We start from the raw sequence: 20,556 nt of genomic DNA, 5'->3' as shown, positions 1-20,556 counted from the left end.
TCCTCCCACTCCTTCCCTTGCAGGCCCGGGCCTTAATTGCCAGATGCACCATTCTTAGTCGCCTTGACTATTGTAATGCGCTGCTGCTTGAGGCTCCGTCTGCACTGTTGGACAGACTCCAAAGAGTTCAATCAGCTGCCACCAAACTGGCCCTGGGATGGCCTAGGAGATCCTCGGCTACTGCGGCAATGGCTGAGCTTCACTGGCTCCCTATGAAACAGCGAGTTGCTTTTAAATCTCTCTGCCTTGTTTTTAAGGCTCTGCACGGAGTTGGCCCCGCCCCTCTGCAATCTCTGTTCGAATGGTACATTCCAACCAGAGCCCTTAGATCCACAACAGCCTGTCTGGTTAAAGTTCCAAGATTTAAAAAAGTCAGGACAGGAGGAAGATCATTCAGGGTTACTGCATCAAAACTCTGGAACAGCCTGCCTCTGGATGCCCGCCAAATAACAGAACTTCTCCCTTTTAGGAAACGGATTAAAACCTGGCTGTATCCAAAATGCTAAACGCCAATTACTCATTTGTTCATCTCCTACTGCATTTGTCTTAAAGAGTTGTTCTCAGCGCCAGGATACCTGCAAGGTGACAGTCTGCGCTTTATAAATGTTTTAAATAAATAATAAATAATCTTGTCTGAATCCAAAATGCTGACTCCATGTGCGTTTCCAACTGGTCTTGCATCTTAAAGCTTGTAGTCACAGCAGTGCTGCTTTACAGTGGCATGGCAGCACTGTCTTGAGTCAGCGAATGCCTTCCCAAATGCCTGAGGTTTCGAATGCAGACCAAAATCTAAATAGGTTTGTAGAGATCAGTCGGTGAGGTCAGTAGGTCAAAGAATGTGCCATCGTCCGGTGAATGTGGGTTGTGATTTAGTCGATAGTGAGTTTGACATATATCGTCTCATCCAGTATGCATGCCCACTGCCCAGCAAATGTACATTGGTGTGAGGAGCCCCTGTAGTGGTCTAGTTGATTATTTGGGTCGTGCTGATTGCTTGATCAGAGTTCTGTCTTTATACATTCAGTTGTGTTCATGGCTGAGGAGCATCATTTAATGGGCATCCCCATTATCATGAGATGCACATGTTGAATTTTTTAACTAAAACTTGGTAAGCTGAAGTTCCATTAACCTCAGGTTTCAAGAAATACATCATATAAAGGCTTTGGAAATATTTGAGGAGACCTATTTGAGAGGAGTGGGAACTCTTCCTTCAGTATTACTGTGTGTACTGGACAATCAAAACCAAATCACTTGCAACAATAATTTTTAGAAGACCGTGTATTGCAGAGTGTTTTTTCATTCTATAGCTTCCTTTAGACTCCATTAAGAAAGGTGAAGAATCAAAGAAGGTCCTTGGGTTGCTAAGGTTTCTTTTTGGTGTGTTTCAGATGATGAAAGCCATGAACAAGTCCAACGAGCACGTGCTTGCAGGTGGCGCATGCTTTAACGAGAAAGCAGACTCTCATCTAGTCTGTGTGCAGAATGATGATGGACACTATCAAACGCAGGCCATCAGTATTCATAACCAGCCTCGGAAGGGTGAGTGATGGAGCGGTGATGGTTTTCCAAACATTAGGCTTTCCCAGATTGTGTTGCTTAACTGGACACAAGTCTTTTTTTGTGTTTTTTGCTATTTTATTGTCATTCAGATGCACACGTGTTCAAAATATCTCTTCATAGAACTGAAAAAAATGAAATCCTGCCCATCTGCCTTCAGACAGACTGCACCTCCTCCCCCACACCCTACTGAAAAAAGAACAACCAGTTCTTCCGACCCTACAGACCCAAAAAGAAATGTGATGTCTCTTTGTCATGCAGTCCCACTTGAATAATGATAGTGACTTGCGTCTCTGCACCTCACCTAAAACACCCAAAATAAATTAAGTCAGATGCCCTCAGCTGCTATAGGCATAACACACTTGTGCACCCAGTTAAAACACTGTTCCAAAGAATTGATACCCAGGTCCTCACTCTCACCATTCCTATTCTGTTGCATCACTAGCAGTGAGCTCTATTGAGTGGGGTTCAGCGTGATTAATGGCTTTTTCTGTTTTTGAGTGGGAGAGTTTTGTCTGTCAGAATAGGTCCTTTTGCTTCATCTCCTGTATCGGGTGGATATGGGATGCCTCACAAATTGTCAGTGAAAGAGCGATCTGGTGGATCCAGGGTATCCAGCCGGACACCATTAAAGGGCAAACTTGTTTAATATTTACTGTTAATTGATTATAACATCCACATATTTTTATTGTGTTCATTCAAAATTGCTCAAATGAATATTCCTGCAATCCAGTGTTTGAAAATACATGTAGAATTAGTGTTTTTTATACCAAAAACATTTAGGTTTAAGGTTAAGAACATAAATACTTTTTAAAATAGTAATATTTATACTTTTTTTATTGTGAAATAGGGACCCCCAATGTAATTGTTTGAAAAAGTACCTGCATTAGAGGGAACGCTAATGTGTAATGCCTGTGATGTAATAACACCAGAGGTTCATTCCTCAATGTAATGAGGGTACTGCATTGAGAGGGTAATAGGCAGACACACGCGCACACACCTCCACCCCCAAACCACAATCATCACCAATGGAAAAGTGCTTGCAGGTAGTCGCCATGTTTTTATGCATGTGTGGACCTAAACTCTGCTGTGACAGAACAGATATGCTCACCTGCGCCCTAGTTCCACTACAATAACGTCCATCGAAACACGCATCTTTCACGAATTTTGAATAACTGAAAGATTCCCTTACACAAATATAATCTCCATATACTCGCAGTGATACCATACACACAACATTTCTGTGAAATCTGTGCACTCTATGTGATAGAGCCTTCCAGTCGCAGATTCCACACCTTTTAAATATTCTCAACGTGTCAGAACAGATCTAAAAACAAATTCAGCAGTATCTCAACATGCCACTAAGTGGCACTGTGTGGCTCTGTACTTCCGCTGTTCTGCTCAAGAAATGATGTGCAGAACCTTTAAAGGCGCCAGCCGTGAGCGCTTATGTCCATTCCTTTCTTCCAGCACCATCAAACTCAGATCCAGTGCTCCCTTTGTGTCTCTCCGAGATGTATACCTCACATTTTCTAAAGTTTGCAAGGGATGCAACCCCCAATAGCAGCAGCTTTTAAAACCTGTAAGGCCTGTCGTAAAATAAATCTCTTGCGTATCCCTACCAGGTATACCTGTAGTGCCTAGGTTCGGTCCAAGGCCTGCAGCACTATGCATCAATATAGGAAAGTGGGTTTCTGTTGCAGGAACCCCCAACTTTTTGCCTGATGACTGATGCACTTTTCCTTGGTGTTCCCTGGGTCCCTGCCAATCAGGTACCCAGGGCCTGTGTTCCTTCACTAAAACTGTACTAAAGCCTAAACCCAATTGGCATCTCTGGCCACATGTCAGCCCCTGGTAAATGGTACCCTAAGTACCCAGGGCATTGTGACCAGAGAAGGCCCCAAGTGCTGCAGCACTTATTGTGCCACCCTTAAGGGCCCTGTACCCTGACACCCACACATTGCCTTGGCAGGGTGAGTGTCTTGGTGCAAAACAAAACAGTCGACATGGCACACATCCCTGTGTGCCATGCCTACAACACCACTGCACTGACATAGCCCAGTCACCCCTCTAGCTGGGTCTCCTATGCCAGCACATTAAACCCACACTAATGCCAGCGTGGGATTTAATGTCAAATACACTACAGAGGGCATCTTAGAGATGCCCCAAGAAACCCAACCAACTCTGTGTCCGGACTGCGTGGCTACCGAGGCTGCCACCACCAGACATGTTTCTGGACACCTGGGTTCAGAGCTTGCCACACTCGGGGGCCTGAAACAATGCACATCCTGGGGTGAGGTGCCAAGCCTTCTTCCCTAGGATGGGCAGGGGAAGCTTCAAAGGCATGCCGCCTTTTGGGAGCTTCCCCAGGCCAATTGCTGTACTCAGCAACTGGCCCCCACCAGTTCTGACCCCCACTCTGGCGGGAAGGCAGGTGGGAAATCCTAAGTGAGGAAAGGGGGTGTGCCAGCCTAACCAAAGGGGATGATGGACCGAGTGTTGAACATTGCAAGCACTCACCCCCAGTCAACTGATCTGGGTTTAATCCATCATCACTCTTTAGCTCACTCCGCCACCCCAGTGTAGACATGGCCATATGCAAATCAGTCTGATTTGCATATGGCTGGGTTCAAACTGGAATGGCATGGTGAGCAAAAAAAGGATGGATTTAGGCCCAGATCTCTGTACTGGGGTGAATGTATGACATTGTTCTGCATTTTGTCCATCAACTGTTGTTTTTGCATTTGTCACTCTGAGTGGGACGGGTATGCTCAGACATGAGTCCCGTGCTCTCCATGCCACTGGAATCAAGCTATCCTGGCTGATGAGGGCTGAAAGCCCGAAACCGGTCCTAGGATGTTTGTTTCCAGTGCAGAGAGGACCTGGCTTGGCAGTTCGGGCTGGACTGTTCCCGTGGGGCACAGGGTCGAGACTGATTTGTATATGGCTGGGTTCAAACTGGAATGGCATGGTGAGCAAAACAACTAGGGATTTAGGCCCAGATCTCTGTACTGGGGTGAATGTATGACATTGTTCTGCATTCTGTCCATCAACTTGCAGTTGGGTCTGCCAACCCCACCCCTCAGGTGGGAGAGGCGAGGTGAAGCATAACTCGGGGCTCCCGCCATCTTGAGGATAGGGAGCCCTGCCCAATCAGTGATAGGCCCCTTCCCCCCTCCCACAGGAGAGGAGCAGGAAAGGGGGTGTACTCACCCCAGGACAGGGACCCATTGGTCCCTGCCCTTGCCCTACCTGTAACGCCCCTAAATTTAGTATTTAGGGGCACTTTGTACCTTCGTTCCTCAGATCCCGTTTTGAAAACAAGAAAGAAGACCTGCTATGCACCTGCTAACAAGAGGACAACACCAACTGACTTGGCCCCAGCCCTACCGACCTGTTGGTCCTTATTTTATTTTTATTTTGAAAGTTTTATATAGCGCGAACAAGATCTTTGCAGATATCAGAGCGCTTTACAAAGCAGGGAATATAACAAGAGAGTGAGAAGCAGGTAGGTATAGCGAAATTAAACGTAATAAGTGAAATGGGTAGGTACGTGGGGGAGCAAAGTAGAACAGGTACATCAGTAATGCAAGTATTACAGATAAATGTGTGCATAGATAGTCAGGGACGTCAATAATACAGGTGAGACACATAGTCGTAGCGTTCGAGCAAAATAATACAGATCGGTGTAAAGTCTTTACAGCAAAGTAGAACAAGTACATCAATAATGCAAGTATTACCGATAAATGTGTGCATAGATAATCAGGTAAGTCAATAATACAAGTGAGACACATAGTCGTAGAGTTCGAGCCAAATAATACAGATCGGTGTAGAGTCTTTACAGATCCACGTTAATAGGTTAGGTGTATTTGGCCATAAGAATAGCTTTTACTTCTTTCTTAAAAAGTGTGATGGAGGAGATGAGCCTGGTTTCACGAGGAAGTGAGTTCCAGATCCTGGGTGCCATTCCTGAGAACCTTGAACCATTCCTTGAACCTGCTCCTGCTAAATCCTGGCGTCTCCTGTGGACAGCAACCTCGAAAACCCCGGAGGACCTTGCCTGCCTTGCTCATCTAAAGACTGGAACTCCCATGAGCAGTGGTTCTGCTCAAACAGCAACAACCCCTGGTGCCAGCCAGGAACCGCGAATCCAGAATACTCTGCTCCCGCCGAGCCCAGCCTGTGCCTGAGTGAACAAAGACCACGAGGACTTCCCCCCGGCGATTGTAACCACTAATCCAGTGCCCAAGGACCCTCCTCGACGAACCTGAAGACGCCTGCAGCCTCACAACAAGGGACCCCTCCAACCGCGACCAGCAGAGGGTAAGATTTCCAGACATCAAGACACCCCTGCACCCGGCGCCCCACTGCCCCCTGAGCCCAACTCCTGGGTGTCTACCTATCCTCCAAGATCCCAACTTACCTCTCGAAGTCGTGGTCGCACCTGAAGAATCTCCTTCCCAAGCCTGCAGCCTTTGTTCAACTTCCAGTTCTCCCATTGAGTAACATTGGGCGCCCGATGGCCCAAAAGCACCCTGCACCCAGCCGCCCGAGTGCCCCTGAGAGTGCAGCATCTACCCTACTCTACTTCCCCCCCTTGCCCTGTGTAAGTGACCAGGCGCTCAGCTCCCACAACTGTGTGGCCTGCCTGCTAGCAGCCACCAAACGTAGGCCCCCTATCCTCCATAGGATAACATTGGGCCTACTCACTCTGCACCCGGCTGCCCCTGTGCCGCTGAGGGTGTAACACCTGTACTTACCTGACCCTGGGGGACCCTTGAGTCTACACCCAGAACCTTAACTCTGCCAGCTGAGTACTTACCCAAAGACTGATACCTTGATTTTCTCCATAGGGTAACATTGGCTGGTTTCACTTCAAAGACAAGTGAAGTGATACATATGACAGTATAACGGCATTTTGCCTTATAAGTGCTGCATCGTTCACCACTATTGGAGATTTAGCAAGAATAATAGTATGTACAGTCATGGTTAGGAATAACATTGTAACAAAAAGTTTGAACATGTTCGTGCCTTCCGTAAAAGTAGCTTCATGAACTGTTGGTGTTGGTCGGATGAGTTGTGTGCATTTTTATGTGTAATCATATTGTGGGCTATGAGGACCGAACCCAACTCACCTGCTCATTGGGGTATGTTTGAGTGTTGTAAGTCTGTGTGGGTGCAAGAGTGGGCCTGCACTGTGGGTGTATCCTACAAAGGCAGTAGAACAGAGGGAGGGGATGGGGGGGGGGGGGGGGGGGGTAGCGGACGCTGGCATAGGGTCATTCTCCGGGGAGTGGAACACCATCTGTCGGGGGTTAAATTGATCCTATGAAGTCCCCGGGCTGGAGGGAGCATAGCCCAATATGGATTCTATGAATGTTACATATCTTTTCCAATCTGGGGCGTTGGTGGGAGTGGGGTGCCCTGGGATGTTGCTATGTAGTAACTATTCGGCCACTAATGGCCCCCAAAGTTCTAGAAGCCAGTTATAAATAGGAGGTGCCAAGTGTCACTTCCAGGACTTTGTCAGTCGACGTTTGGCTACTCCTAGCGCAAGAACTAGGAATTTATTGATGGTCTAACGTCCTGCCTTGATCTTGGGGATGCCCAGTAGAAAATGAGGGCCCTGCGCATCTTTCGACGTGTCTGTGGCCTCGGAGAGTGTGGCATCCAGTTGGCGTCATACCCAAACCATATGTATGAACATAGCTTACGTGTTGTGGCAACAAGGGCATATATTGGAGGAAGTTGCATACATTCGTGCCAGGCTGTGAGGAGTAAGATATGTATGATGAAGGTAATTGAATTGAGTGTATTTTAGCCTGGCATTTGTAGATATTCTCTTCGGGTAGCCTATACACTGCTCCCATTGTTTGTCGGTCAATGTGATTGATAATGCCCCATCCCAGTACTCCTTAAGTGTTAAGGAAAATCCAGCATCCAATCCTAGAGAGGTGTATAGCATGGTTATTGCCCGTTTACCCGTGCCATGTGTCAGCAGTCTTGGTAATAAGTCAGATGTTTTAGGTTCGTCATGTTTGATACCCCATGTCCTGTATAATTGTTGAGAGAGTGACGCGTACACTAGGAATGAGCCTGAGGATATTCCATAATCGTGGTATAGTGTCTCGAACTTGCATAAAGTCGAGTCGACAAACAAATTTCCCCACGTATTTAGGCCTGCCGCGGACCATTCTGTCATCTCTGGGTGTGAAACTCTAGTGGTAGAGCCAGGGATTACTCCTAGTGGTAGGTCAGGGGCATAGGGTGGTGACGACTGTCTCACTCATAAATAACGGATTCAACAGTTGCTAGCCGTGGACATCAGTACATGAACATTAGTACATTGCCTGGCTTCTTCAGGATTGTCGTTTCGGAGCCGAGTCGCCATTCCAGCAACGTGGATTGACTCAGGCAGTATGCCCAGCATCCTAATTTGGCTGTATTGCGCAGGCCAGCCACTGCATTGGTAATTGAAGCTGCGTAATAGTGTTCGTAGTTAGGCGCTCCCAGGCCTCCATCCGCGATTGGAGCGTAAAGCTTTGTAAGGGCAACTCTAATTCTACCCTTACCCCAAATTAAACATGTTAATAGTGATTTCAGATTCCGGAACAGCTCATCTGGCAATGAGAAGGGCAGGACAGCGAAGAAGTACAGCGACTTGGGAAGTAGTAGCATTTTGGAGATGGCTATTAGTCCCATGGTATGTCCGAATGAGGTCGCACACCGCTCGTCCCATCAGCGTGTGACCCCGGAGCATGATGGTCGATTTAGTCGGTATCAGCGGGTGCGCTTCTACCCGGGTCTTGAGTCTTCAAGGTATTCACTTGGTGTGCTTGCCATCCCTGGACACGTGTTTCGCGTTCATTAACGCTCATCAGTAGGGATTAGGCGTGTGCACGGGGTTGCTGCGTGGGCTGCTGAAAATATTCGTAGGTCCAGATACCTCTTAAGGCGCGCGGATGCGTTATCTCGAGGTCGTCACCTCCACCGGCTCAAGGGAGCCTGTATAAATAGTATGTCCGAATGAGGTCGCACACCGCTCGTCCCATCAGCGTGTGACCCCGGAGCATGATGGTCGATGTAGTCGGTATCAGCGGGTGCGCTTCTACCCGGGTACCTCATGTGGACTTACTATTTATACAGGCTCCCTTTAGCCGGTGTGAGGTGACGACCTCGAGATAACGCATCTGCGCGCCTTAAAAGGTATCTGGACCTATGAACACTTTCGGCAGCCCATGCAGCAACCCCGTGCACACGCCTAATCCCTGCTGATGAGCGTTAATGAACACGAAACACGTGTCCAGGAATGGCAAGCACACCAAGTGAATACCCTGAAGACTCAAGACCCAGCTAAAAGCGCACCCGCTGATACCTGACTACATCGACCATCATGCTCCGGGGTCACACGCTGATGGGACGAGCAGTGTGCGACCTCATGTGGACTTACTATTTATACAGGCTCCCTTGAGCCGGTGTGAGGTGACGACCTCGAGATAACGCATCTGCGCGCCTTAAAAGGTATCTGAACCTATGAACACTTTCGGCAGCCCATGCAGCAACCCCGTGCACACGCCTAATCCCTGCTGATGAGCGTTAATGAACGCGAAACACGTGTCCAGGGATGGCAAGCACACCAAGTGAGTACCTTGAAGACTCAAGACCCGGGTAAAAGTGCACCCGCTGATACCTGACTACATCGACCATCATGCTCCGGGGTCACACGCTGATGGGACGAGCAGTGTGCGACCTCATGTGGACTTATTAGTCCCATGGTAGTTCCGTTCAAAACGGCACGGAGGAGCAAGCGTTGGCGATCGCCTTACCCAGGTTGCCATCGATTAGATCTACTTGTGAATGATATACTTGTACTCCCAGGTACTTGAAGGATTTTCAGGCCCTGGTGAGTGGGGAGTGAGGCAGGTCAGCACGCTTTCCAGGAGTCTTGGGTGTCATTGGGAACACAAGATTTTTCCCAGTTTACCTTAAGGCCGGAGATGCACTAATAGGGTTCCAGCAATTCCATTAGATCGTGAAGTACTGTCTGTTGGACACAGAGGCATATCAGTGCATCATCTGCATACAATGAGATTATATGCCATTGATTGTGTGCTTTGATGCCCAAGGTGGGTGCCTGGAGGCGCAATGCACAGGCCAAGGGTTCCATCTCCAAAGCGAAGATTATTGGTGATAGAGGGCAACCCTGCCTAGTGCCACGTGCTATAATCCAAGTGTCGGAAATTATGTGGTCTGTCTTGACTTGCACTGTCGGCGCAGTATAGAAACCTGATCCACTATAGGAACTGGGGGCCTATACCATAACCTGCTAGCACTCTCTGCAGGTATTCTCATCCCAGTGTGTCAAAGGCCTTTTCTATATCTATAGAGGTGATCCCTGCCAGTCCCTTGGATGTGCAGGCCCAGTCTAACAGTAGGAAGAGCCTGCGTAGGTTAAGGCTGGTGTTCCTATCTGGTATAACCCAATTTTGGTCCGAGTGCACCAGCAGTTGTCACTTCCGTCAGTCTATCTGCCAGTACCCTGCCAAGTATTTTACCGTATTCAGGAGTGACAAGAGGCCATCTGCAGCGGGTCCCTACCCGGATTGAAGAGCACCACCAGTATGGCCTCCAGGAGTGAGGGTGGAAATACGCCCTGCTCATAAGATTCTGTGTACACACGGTGTAGACGAGGGACCAGGTGTGTACGAAATGTAGTATAAAATTCTAGGGGCCATCCATCAGACCATGGGGTCTTCATCCTCGCCAGTTGTTGGATAGCGTCAGCAATTTCAGTGTATGGGGGCTACCAGGGCCACATAGTGATTCTGTGGGATCCAGGGAAGCGTCACTTGCTCTAAAAAGAGTTGAAGTTCCGCCGGATCTTGTGGTTGGGTGGCACTGTATGGGGAGGTATATTAATGGAAGATAGCCGAGTTGATTTCGTCCTGCATGTTAATTATGCGGCCTCCCTGATTACGGATGGCAGTGATGGGTGTTGGAGATAATTCAGAATTCAAAAGCTCGCCAACGTCCTTCCCGCCTTGTCCCCCTCTGTATTTCTCCTGGCTAAGTACTTTCTATAATCTAAGTCACATAGCCGGACTAAAGTTGTTTTGTAGGACAGTCAAACTTGGGCCAGCGTGGGCGCGAGCTGTGGGTTATTGGGTAGCTGACGCTGTATACTGCTTTGATTACATGTCCCCACAGGACCGCCTTAAATGCATCTCATTCTATCCCGATACTGGATGCCATACCAGGACCAATCTTGCCCTCCTCTCCCAGGCACACAATCCATCATCCTAACGCAACACCTACAGACCTGGGTCACTACTCTCCACCTACACAATGTATGGTGCGGTATGCACCCTACTCGTAGGGAATATTCATTTTACTCAAGTCTGCACAATTTACACACACGTGTAGATCTGATATATTGTTCCCATAAAGTCCTCTCAAGAGTGACACATATGGAATACCTTGGCCGCACACACTACAACAGCAGCTGTCGCAGGGGAAATATAAACCTAAAATACCTACATGGCGTCTAACTTTTGAGGCACTGCGAAACGCCCCATTCCATGCCTCCCTCACATAATCCATCACATCACACTTCCAAGTAAATGAGGTTCTAGGTCAGGAGTACAATTAAAGTCTCCGCCCCAATAGGATGGTGCAGTGGGATCTTGAAGGAGCGCTGGGGACAGTGATGGTAAGAACTGGGATTGACCTGAGTTGGGAGCGTAAAGGGAGATAAGCGATAACGGTTGGCCATCTAATAGTCCTTCTAGTGTCACATAGCGACCATCAGGATCTATGCGGGTGTGGAGTACGTCTAGTGGGGTCCCTGGTGCCACCCATATCAAGGCCCCCATGCATAGCCAGAGTACGTGGTCCTCAATGCTGTGCCCCTCCAGCGCTTACACGTTGAGGTGAGTGTCTGAGTGGTCGAATGGGTCTCCTGAAGAAGCGCAATTGTAATTTTATGCCTTCTCAGGTACTGGTAGACTCGGTGTCATATAGCGTAGCCCGCTAGCCCACGGACATTCCAGGTTAGTAATAGTATTGGAGTTCCCTCAGTCTGTTTTTATAAACATTGTATGTTAAGCGGGGGCCTAACCCCAATATAACATTGTGTGCTTTTCCCACTTGCATTCATATTTCTCCCACATGTTGCACAGGTAGTCACAATTGTCCGACCAACAGGCAGAATTTCACAACACTGGCTGCGTTTCGTAAACAATAATAATCCCCAACTCCCAATCCCAGGCTGATACATCAATGGGTGGTCCGCCATCAGCACTTAACTGCAATGCCATATAATTTAAATAAAGAATCCACTATAAAAAAGGGGGGTGATTCTATAATGGGTATACTATTCAGATGGGGGGTGGGGTCCACACGGCTAGTCCGGTGTGCCTGCTCGTGATCAAGTTGCTGTCCGTAGCCCTTGATAAGCATGTGATAAGCAGGCGGGGTACCATGTTAGACCCCACTGGTACTCTAGCATAGTGAACATTACACTGCAAACCTGTGAGCAGTTTGTCACATTAGGTCATCAGATGTTGGGGGAGTGACTATAGGGCCACCCCCTGTTATTGTTGAGTCTGTCAGTGAAGGGGTGTCCTCCACCTGGTCATCCATGAGCCCTGAGTTGACGGGGGATGGGATGCTGCATACCTCTCGGCGTTCTTCACTGCTTGTGCTCTCTCAATCGCTGCCTGGTCCTTGGTGGCGACCCTGTTACCGGCATCTGTTTCTCAAGCTACGGCGCCCTTGCGTTTGCCCCTACTGTTGAGGTTTAGACCTAGTACCACTGATGGATGACATCCCATGCTGTTCCATCCATAACCATGCCTCTTCCTGGTTGGTGCAGAAATTGGTGGTGCCGTCGTGTTGTATCCTCAGTGTGGCTGGGAACTGAAGAGCGTACTTCACATTGTGTTCCCTTAGGCTTTTCTTCACACCAAGGAAGGAGGACCTGCACTGTTGCTCCGCCAGTGTATAGTCTGGGTAGATATGCACTGATGTGTTTTCGACCAGCCATGGTCCACGTGCTCTCGTTACTTGACGTATATGACATCTGTCACGATAATTGAAGTCACGCCACTACCAGTCTTGGTTGGGCTCCCGGGCAAGGGGGACCACCTGGAACCCTTTAAGCCCGCTCAATGGAGAATTTGCACCGCTTGCCCTAGAGGACTCTATCAGTAAACCAGGCTTCGGGGTAAAGTTCCATGCTGTGTCCCTTTATGCATTCAGGGAGTCCCATTATGCGTATGTTGTTCCTGCATGACCTCCCTTCTTGATCCTCCACCCTTTCTCTGAGGTATTCCACCTCTTTTTGTAGTCTTGAGCTGTTTGTTCGCTGCTTGCACTGTGGGCCTGAGTATCGCCAATGACGATTCAGGGTTTTCAACCCTTTCTTTTAATTTTTTGTGGTCTTCGCCTATTAATCCTACCTGAATGCATAGTGAATCTAATTTGGGGGCTAAGGTGGACTTAATGTACATGACCGCTTCCAGGAGTTCATCAAGCGATGTGATTGGCCCATCCAGGTGTCCAACGTCAGTCTGGGCATTGTTCGGCGGGTGTGTCGTGGACTCCAGCACGTCTCCTGCTGGGAGTTGGGGCCTGTCCGTTTTGCTCTTACCTGTCTCAGAGGTCTCGCGATCCATGAGCTAGGTGCCCCGAAGCAGTTACGTGAAATATTTAGGTGGGGCAGGTGGGAGTCGGTCTTCGCGGGGTGTGGTCCCACACTGCTCGAGTCCTGTGTGCCTTATACGGGAGGAGGGGGGCTGGGGGGCTTTCCACCACTATCCAGCGTTGAGGTCCACAGGAGTATCGACCGACTTGGATTTAAACTAAGTATGTGGGCCGCAAGGGAGTGTATCATGACGGCCACTGCATAGGAGAGTTGATGACGTGGATCCCACTTTCAGCAGTTTTCCGGCATTAAGGCAGGGGTTCCCCCCTCCAGCTCTTCATCATAAGGCGCTGTATCTAGTCTTTGCTGGTGTGAGATCTGCCGATATGATGTGCGCCGGTCAAGGATTCATGTGTGGGGAGGGGTGGTGGGGTCTGTGCAAGGTACTGTCCGGGTACCCCTCCAAGAGGCTGTCACATATTCACAGGATGGAAGTATTGAGAGCCAGGGTCAGCAGTGTTGCCTTGCCCCTCCCAGGATGGACACCGTTCTTTGCAAGGTACTGCAGTCCGCAGTGGACTACCAGACTCTTCTGTAGTGGTGATTATTGTAATTTACATCCGGGGCTGGCCAGCATGGCCTGCTTCAGCAGTCTCCACAGTAGCGGGCCAATCTGGTGGACCGCTGGGTTTACTAGAGCATTCCAGGCCACCCATCGCCAGATATGCGAGCAGGGCCGAAGTCTATCTCCAAGGGCTTCAGCAGCAGTGGCAATGAGTGCTCAATATTCGCCAGCGAACTGCTCCTGTACCCAGCACCACTAGCCGTCGTAGTGGACGGCGTCACTCAACGGCATCAGTCACAGGCGGCATGTTGTTTCCCTGCTGGTCTTCTCCAGTGTGCACGGCACCCAGGGACACAATGCCGCCAGTCCTCGTAGCGGAGCACCACACAGCGGCACACTGCTGCTGTCGTTGCCCCTAGCATCAGGAGACACTTGTACCACCGCCAGTCTCTGCGATGCTCGGCTGGGCTCCCCCGTGCCCGGAGTTCGGATCGGTGTCCCGCCAGGTAAAGCATACTTCAGTCTCGGGCTCAGCATGATACTCATCGGTTAACTCTCAGATGGGACAGCCTCCATGCCGCTAGTTCCGGTGGGCTAGGAGAGCGGCCTCCGCGACAGTGTGTCCCGCTGGCCAGACAGGCCCCCAGCAGAAACAGCCTTGCACCTCGCCGGTGACGCTCCTGGACAGTTTCCCATATGAGGGATGGTGATTGGAGGCCGAGTCGAACAAGTATAGCAGGATAATTAGCTGACCCAAGACTGAGCTCACAGGAATACATTCAATGCTGTCGCCATCTTGGCCATGCCCTGCACTCTGATCAGTTAACGTCAGCTGCTTGTAGGGATGCTATTTCCATGCCTTTTGGGACTCCGTGGCACAAGTCCTCCCTGTTGTGTCTGAAGATCCCTGAACTGTTTTTGCACAGGCAATTCAAGACAGTCCTAATGCAGCCCGTTTGGTGCTTGGACACCACTGATTCCGTCGGGTGGGCCATGGGCATCAGTGTTGTCATTCGCCACCATGCATGGCATTGATCAACTAGTTTTCCAGGTGATGCCCAGTATTTCCCTGATGGATATGCTCTTCAACCCAACTCACCTGTTTGGAGAGAAGTCTGGTTCTGCTTTAGAGTATTTTATAGTGAGCAGGGCTACTGCCTGTTCTCTGGGCCTGTCCACTAACCACAACAATTCTTCCACACTTTTTGTGGATTTTTTTAGAGGTATCCCGTACTTCCAGCCTGTCCAGTCTCAACAATAAAACCAGCCATTCTGAGGTCCAAGTTGAGATGCCCACTGCCACTTCTACCTAGGTCGTGTCGTTGGGCTTCTCAGTCAAACCCTATCCCTCTAGCCCCCCTGCCAAACCTCTTCATCATGACCTAGCAGTAGCACAGCCACTCAGTGGGAGGCAGAACCCACTGATTCTTTGTGTTGGCAGGTAATGACATCGTACAGGTGGGTTCTACAGATCATTCACGGGGGATACTCCATATCTCTTACCCACCGCACATTCCACTGTCAGTCCATCTTTCCATTTTGTGCAAGCCCTTTAGTCAAAAGGGGTTGCCCAGAGGGTGCCAGCTCCAGAAGGTAGGATGTGGTTATTCCTGCTACTTTCGGGTACCCAAGAAAGATGAGGCCTGTGGACTGTTTTAGACCTGCACTCTCAACGTCTTCCTCCAGACGTTAATTTAAAATGCTCACCCTAACCAAGGTCTTATCTGCCCTAATCCGTGGAGACTGAATGGTGACATTATACCTGCAGGATGCCTATTTCCATATACACTTCTTGCCAGCCCTCCAGCACTACCTGTGGATTGTAGTGGGAGCATTTTGAGTTTGTTATGCTCACCTCTGTTCTCACTAGTGCACCTCTGGTGTTCACGAAAGTGATGTTGGTAGTGGCAGCACACCTTTAGAGGTCAGGGATGCCAGCCTTCCCCCACCGCCACTACTGGCTGTTGAAGGCATGCTCAGCCTAGGCTGTTGTCAACCAACTCCAGACTATGATAAACCTACGGTCATCCTTGGGGTTTACGATCAATTTGCCCAAAATACACAGACTCTTTCTCAGATGCTCTGCTTAATCCAAGCCATTGTGGCCACTGTTTGGTTCTGTGACTTTCCAGTGGGTAAGAGTCCAGGACATTGAGGGCATGATTCCATTATTTCGGCCTCTGTCTTAGATTTCAGTTAGGTCGACTCTGAGGCTACTGGGACTGAGGGCCTCCTGCATCCTCCTGGTCGAGCATGCCACATGGAATATGCAGGTTCTGAAGTCCTAGTGGGCTCAGCATCAAGGGGACCTCTCCGACCACGTTCCAATTTCAGAGGAGACTGCAAAAGACCTGCAGTGGTGGTTGCTGAACCACGATTGAGTCAGCGACCGACTGCTCTCTCTACCCCACCCAGAACGGACACTGGTGACCTTCGGATCACTTCTGATTTGGGTCGGCCATCTTGGAGTGGTGGCGATTAGGGTTCTCCGGCAAAGCCCCGGCTCTACATCAATCTTCTGGGACTGAGGGACAATCTGCTTGGCTCTGAAAGCCACCCTTCAAGGGGAGGCTGGTTCTGGTATTCATGGACAACACAACGGCCATGTCAATTGTGACAAACACGGCAGGCGGGGTCTTGGGCCCTGTGCCGGGAGGTGCTGCGCATCTGGAAATGGCTGAACCACCAGTGAATTTTTCTGGTTGCCAACCACCTAGGGGGCTCTTTGACTGCCAGGGCAGACAAACTCCACCGTCGGCTCCTAGCTGATCACAAGAGGCATTTACACACAGGGGTGGTGCAAGGACTCTTCCACGAATAGGAAGGACCTTGGCTTGATCTGTTTGCCACCATGAGAACGAGCAATGTCAGCTCGTCTACGTGTTTGAGTTTCCAAGGCGCATCTCGGTCTGCCTCTAGTGGAATTTGGGACTCAAAAGATCAAGACGGACCACGCCCAAATCATCCTAGTAGCTCCAGATTGGGCATGGTAAGTATGTTATCCAGAACTCCTGGGCTTGAGTGTGTGTCCTCTGTTCGGGTTGCCCTTCCGGGAGGACCTGCTGTTGCAGCATCAGGGCTGGGTTCCCTACCCGGCCATCACAATCGCCACCTTCATGCTTGTAGATTTAGCGGTGGCAGCTGAACACCAACCGTCCTCCGGAGGGGGTTAATGCCATCTTGGCTGCCAGACATCCCTTGTCGAAAACTGTATACACCTGTTGTTGGGGCTAATGTGTGGTTTGAGCTTCAGTTTGACCATGATAAGGGTTGTCTTTCAGCCCTTTCGCCAATCTTACAGTTGCCAGATCAGGCCTCCATATCAAAGTCACCAGTTGTGATGCAATTTTTAAAGGGCTACAACTTATTGTTCCCCCTTCTCTCTATGTCCACAGTGGGACCTTAATCTGGTCCTGATTTATTTGTTGTGCACTCTATTTGAGCCGCTTCACAGGTGTCCCTTACGGCTCCTTACTATTAAGATGGCGTTCCTTGTCACCATCACCTTGGCAGGACATCTGAATGAGCTTTAGGCCCTTTGAGTCAAACCACCATACACAACGTTCTTCCTAGAAAAACTGGTTCTGCAGACGCAAGCATAATTTCTACCGAAAGTTGGGATGCTGTTACACATTCGTAAATCTATCTCCCTTCCACAGTTATATGCTCCAGCTCATTCCTCTAAGCAGGAGGAGAGGCTCCACCGCTTAGAGCTCAAAATAACACTCAGCTTTTCCATTTATTATACCAAAGTATACCAAATGATCAGCTCTTGTGGCGTTCTCTGTAGCAAAAAAAGTTATGACAGTGCAGAAGTGAAACCTCTCCTGCTGTATCACACTCTGCATTAAGATCTATTACAAATTGACCAAAAAGCATCCTCAGGAAGGACTGCATGCTCATTATACCAGGGTCAAAGCTGCTACCGCTGTTAGTTCGCCCTGTCCTGGCCTAGACATATGCCAGGCAGCTACATGGGGTCACTCCACAAGTTTACAAAACACTATTGTCTGGACAGTTCAGTCCGCCTAGAGGGGCCTTTTGCCTGCTTGGACCTGCAGGACTTTCTGGTTTGAGTCCATTCACAGACCCACTTCCAAATAAGTACTGCTTTGGTACCTATTCAAAAGATGAGGAATCTCTGGCTAGACATCTCTAGCAGAAGAACCAGTTACTTACCATTGGTGACACACTTTCTGGTAGAGACTCTAGCTGCAGATTCCTCACCAGCCCTCCCATCCTCCCCATTCTGTGATTGGACTCTACCCATTCTTAAGATCCCAAGTCTAGGAAACTGCACACTCGAAAACAGCTGATGTCCGTACGCAAGGGTGGCGCCTATGTGGGCTCTGCACATCATTTCTGGAACAGAATGACGTAAATTCAGAGCCACATAGTGAACCACCTGACAGCATGCCGAAGTACTGTTGAAAAGTTCACAGATCCAGTCTATCTTCTGGGGAATATTCAGAAGATGAGGAATCTGCAGCTAAATAGTCTCTACCAGAAAGAGCGTCATCGAAGGTATGTAAGTTGTTCTTTACAAACCTCCAAGTAGATTAACTCAGCCATGTAGCACTCATCCGAAAATCTAGCAGATCCACAGGTTTGAATAGTCTTATGGGTTTCCTCATAATGACAGACCCAAACCCGTTATACACATGTCTATGATTAGTCCATTGTTAAAACAACATTTATTCATGAAAGCTAAACAAAACCTCAACATTCCAATTTCCATCAGTGCCCAAAGGTAGCTGCACCGTATTGGAAACTGCTTAAAAAATTCTCTCCCTTTTCCTCATCTTTTTCCTGAAGACTGCCAAACATCATAGTGCAGTACTTCAGTTATTATTTTCAGAAAGCATTTCCCTATAATTTTTATTTATTTATAAATATTCCCCTTAGTTAAACATGAGGAATAAAGACAAGGATGACTAACATTTAAATGACTGAGTGAGATGACAACTTATGGCCTGTTCCTGAGGCTTTCGGGCCTCTTGAGCAATCTAGAGCTGCCAATTTGTCTATTTATTATTTTCAGATGATGTAAATGTAGGTCAGAAATTAAGATTAACAAGCCAGCCCTTACCATGATGTTGCCCCACTGCATTCTGTCCATCAACTGTTGGTTTTGCATTTGTCACCCCGAGTGGGATGAGTATGCTCAGACGTGAGTCCCATGCTCTCCACACCACTGGAGTCAAGCTATCCTGGCTGAAGATGGCTGATAGCCAGAAACCGGTCCTAGGATGCTTGTTTCCAGTCCAGGGAGGACCTAGCTTGGCAGTTTGGGCTGGACTGTTCCCATGGGGCCCAGGGTCAAGACTGATTTGCATATGGCTGGGTTCAAACTGGAATGGCATGGTGAGCAAAAAAACGATGGATTTGGGCTCAGATCTCTCTACTGGGGTGAATGTATGACATTGTTCTGCATTCTGTCCATCAACTGTTGTTTTTGCATTGAGCACTGAACCACGGCCTCAGACCAGTCACAACGCTATGGGGAGCCTGTTACTTCCTGTTCCCTGCCCTGGTAGCGGGCAAAGAGGAACAAGAGACAGCGGCAACAGGTAAGTGTATTAATTTTTTCCCCCTCACCCACGAGCCGCCAAATACCCCCCCCCCCCTTAACAAGAATATTTTTCTCACAGGGTCAAGGCTGATTTGCATATGGCCATGTCTGAACTGGGGTGGTGTGGAATGCAAAAAAACGATGGATTTAGGCCCAGATCTCTGTACTGGGGTGAATGTATGCCATTGTTCTGCATTCTGTCCATCAACTGTTGGTTTTGCATTTGTCACCCCGAGTGGGATGGGTATGCTCAGACTTGAGTCCCATGCTCTCCACACCACTGGAGTCAAGCTATCCTGGCTGAAGAGGCTGATAGCCAGAAACCGGTCCTAGGATGCTTGATTCCGGTCCAAGAAAGACATGGCTTGGCAGTTCGGGCTGGACTGTTTCCATGAGGCACAGGGTCAAGGCTGATTTGCATATGGCCATGTCTGAACTGGGGTGGTGTGGAGTGCAAAAAACCGATGGATTTAGGCCCAGATCTCTGTACTGGGGTGAATGTATGACATTGTTCTGCATTCTGTCCATCAACTGTTGGTTTTCCACTTCAAACACCAACATGGGTCGCTAGGAGACCTATGCATTGGAAGTCCGACCTTCACAATCTTCCTTAAAGCAAAGCGCTGGCACTGTGACTGGAGACATTCACAGTGGTGTCAGGTTGCTGAACCTTTTTAATGGATTCTTAATGTAGTAATTCATTTATTTAACTGCTAACAACTAACCGAAATTAGATCCTCCAGTACACCTTATCATGTTTTTTGCTTTACCTTTACCATGTTTCACATAGGCTTCTCTACAGTTTCAGATATGGGTGTGCGTAGCTCGTGTTAACCACAAAAGTACGTGAGAAGCGTTATCCAGTATTTGTGCTATTTTCTTAGCGCAAAATGCACCATTGTGGTTGAAATGGGCCAAAGAATGCATTTTGCGTCAAGAAAATAGTTAAATGCGACAGGGTACGAACAGCGACAGCCAGCAGTCCCTCATGCTCGCTTAAGCTTGTTGTTCCTGTGCTCCCGAGGTGGGAATTTTTTCCCCAAATTACTCAAGCAGGCGTAATCGCGTAATTTCGATAATTAGACCCATCAATCTAATAATACCTCAGTCATTAGACAGTTCAATTAAAGATGCAACAGTTAACTCTGAAACTATGGCTTAACGATTGGGGTAGGCCGCTTGCGGAGGAGGCACTTGTTTGAGAGCATTTGCAGACTT

The 20,556-nt window shown here is 48.7% G+C and overlaps 1 protein-coding gene across 1 annotated transcript in view; it reads left to right on the top strand.

The window, feature by feature from the left end:
• The window catches only part of ZFYVE9 (zinc finger FYVE-type containing 9), a 676,896-nt gene that overhangs the window by 557,445 nt on the left and 98,895 nt on the right, over positions 1-20,556 (top strand). Inside the window, exon 14 of the mRNA XM_078670659.1 lies at positions 1,389-1,539. Coding sequence (XP_078526785.1) covers positions 1,389-1,539 — 151 coding nt within the window. The remainder of the gene's footprint in view (positions 1-1,388; positions 1,540-20,556) is intronic.

The sequence above is a fragment of the Lissotriton helveticus genome, chromosome 1_2 (assembly GCF_964261635.1).
Source record: "Lissotriton helveticus chromosome 1_2, aLisHel1.1, whole genome shotgun sequence".
Lineage (NCBI taxonomy): Eukaryota > Metazoa > Chordata > Amphibia > Caudata > Salamandridae > Lissotriton > Lissotriton helveticus.
Note: the sequence above shows the minus strand (reverse complement) of the source record. Positions and strands in the feature narration are given on the sequence as shown.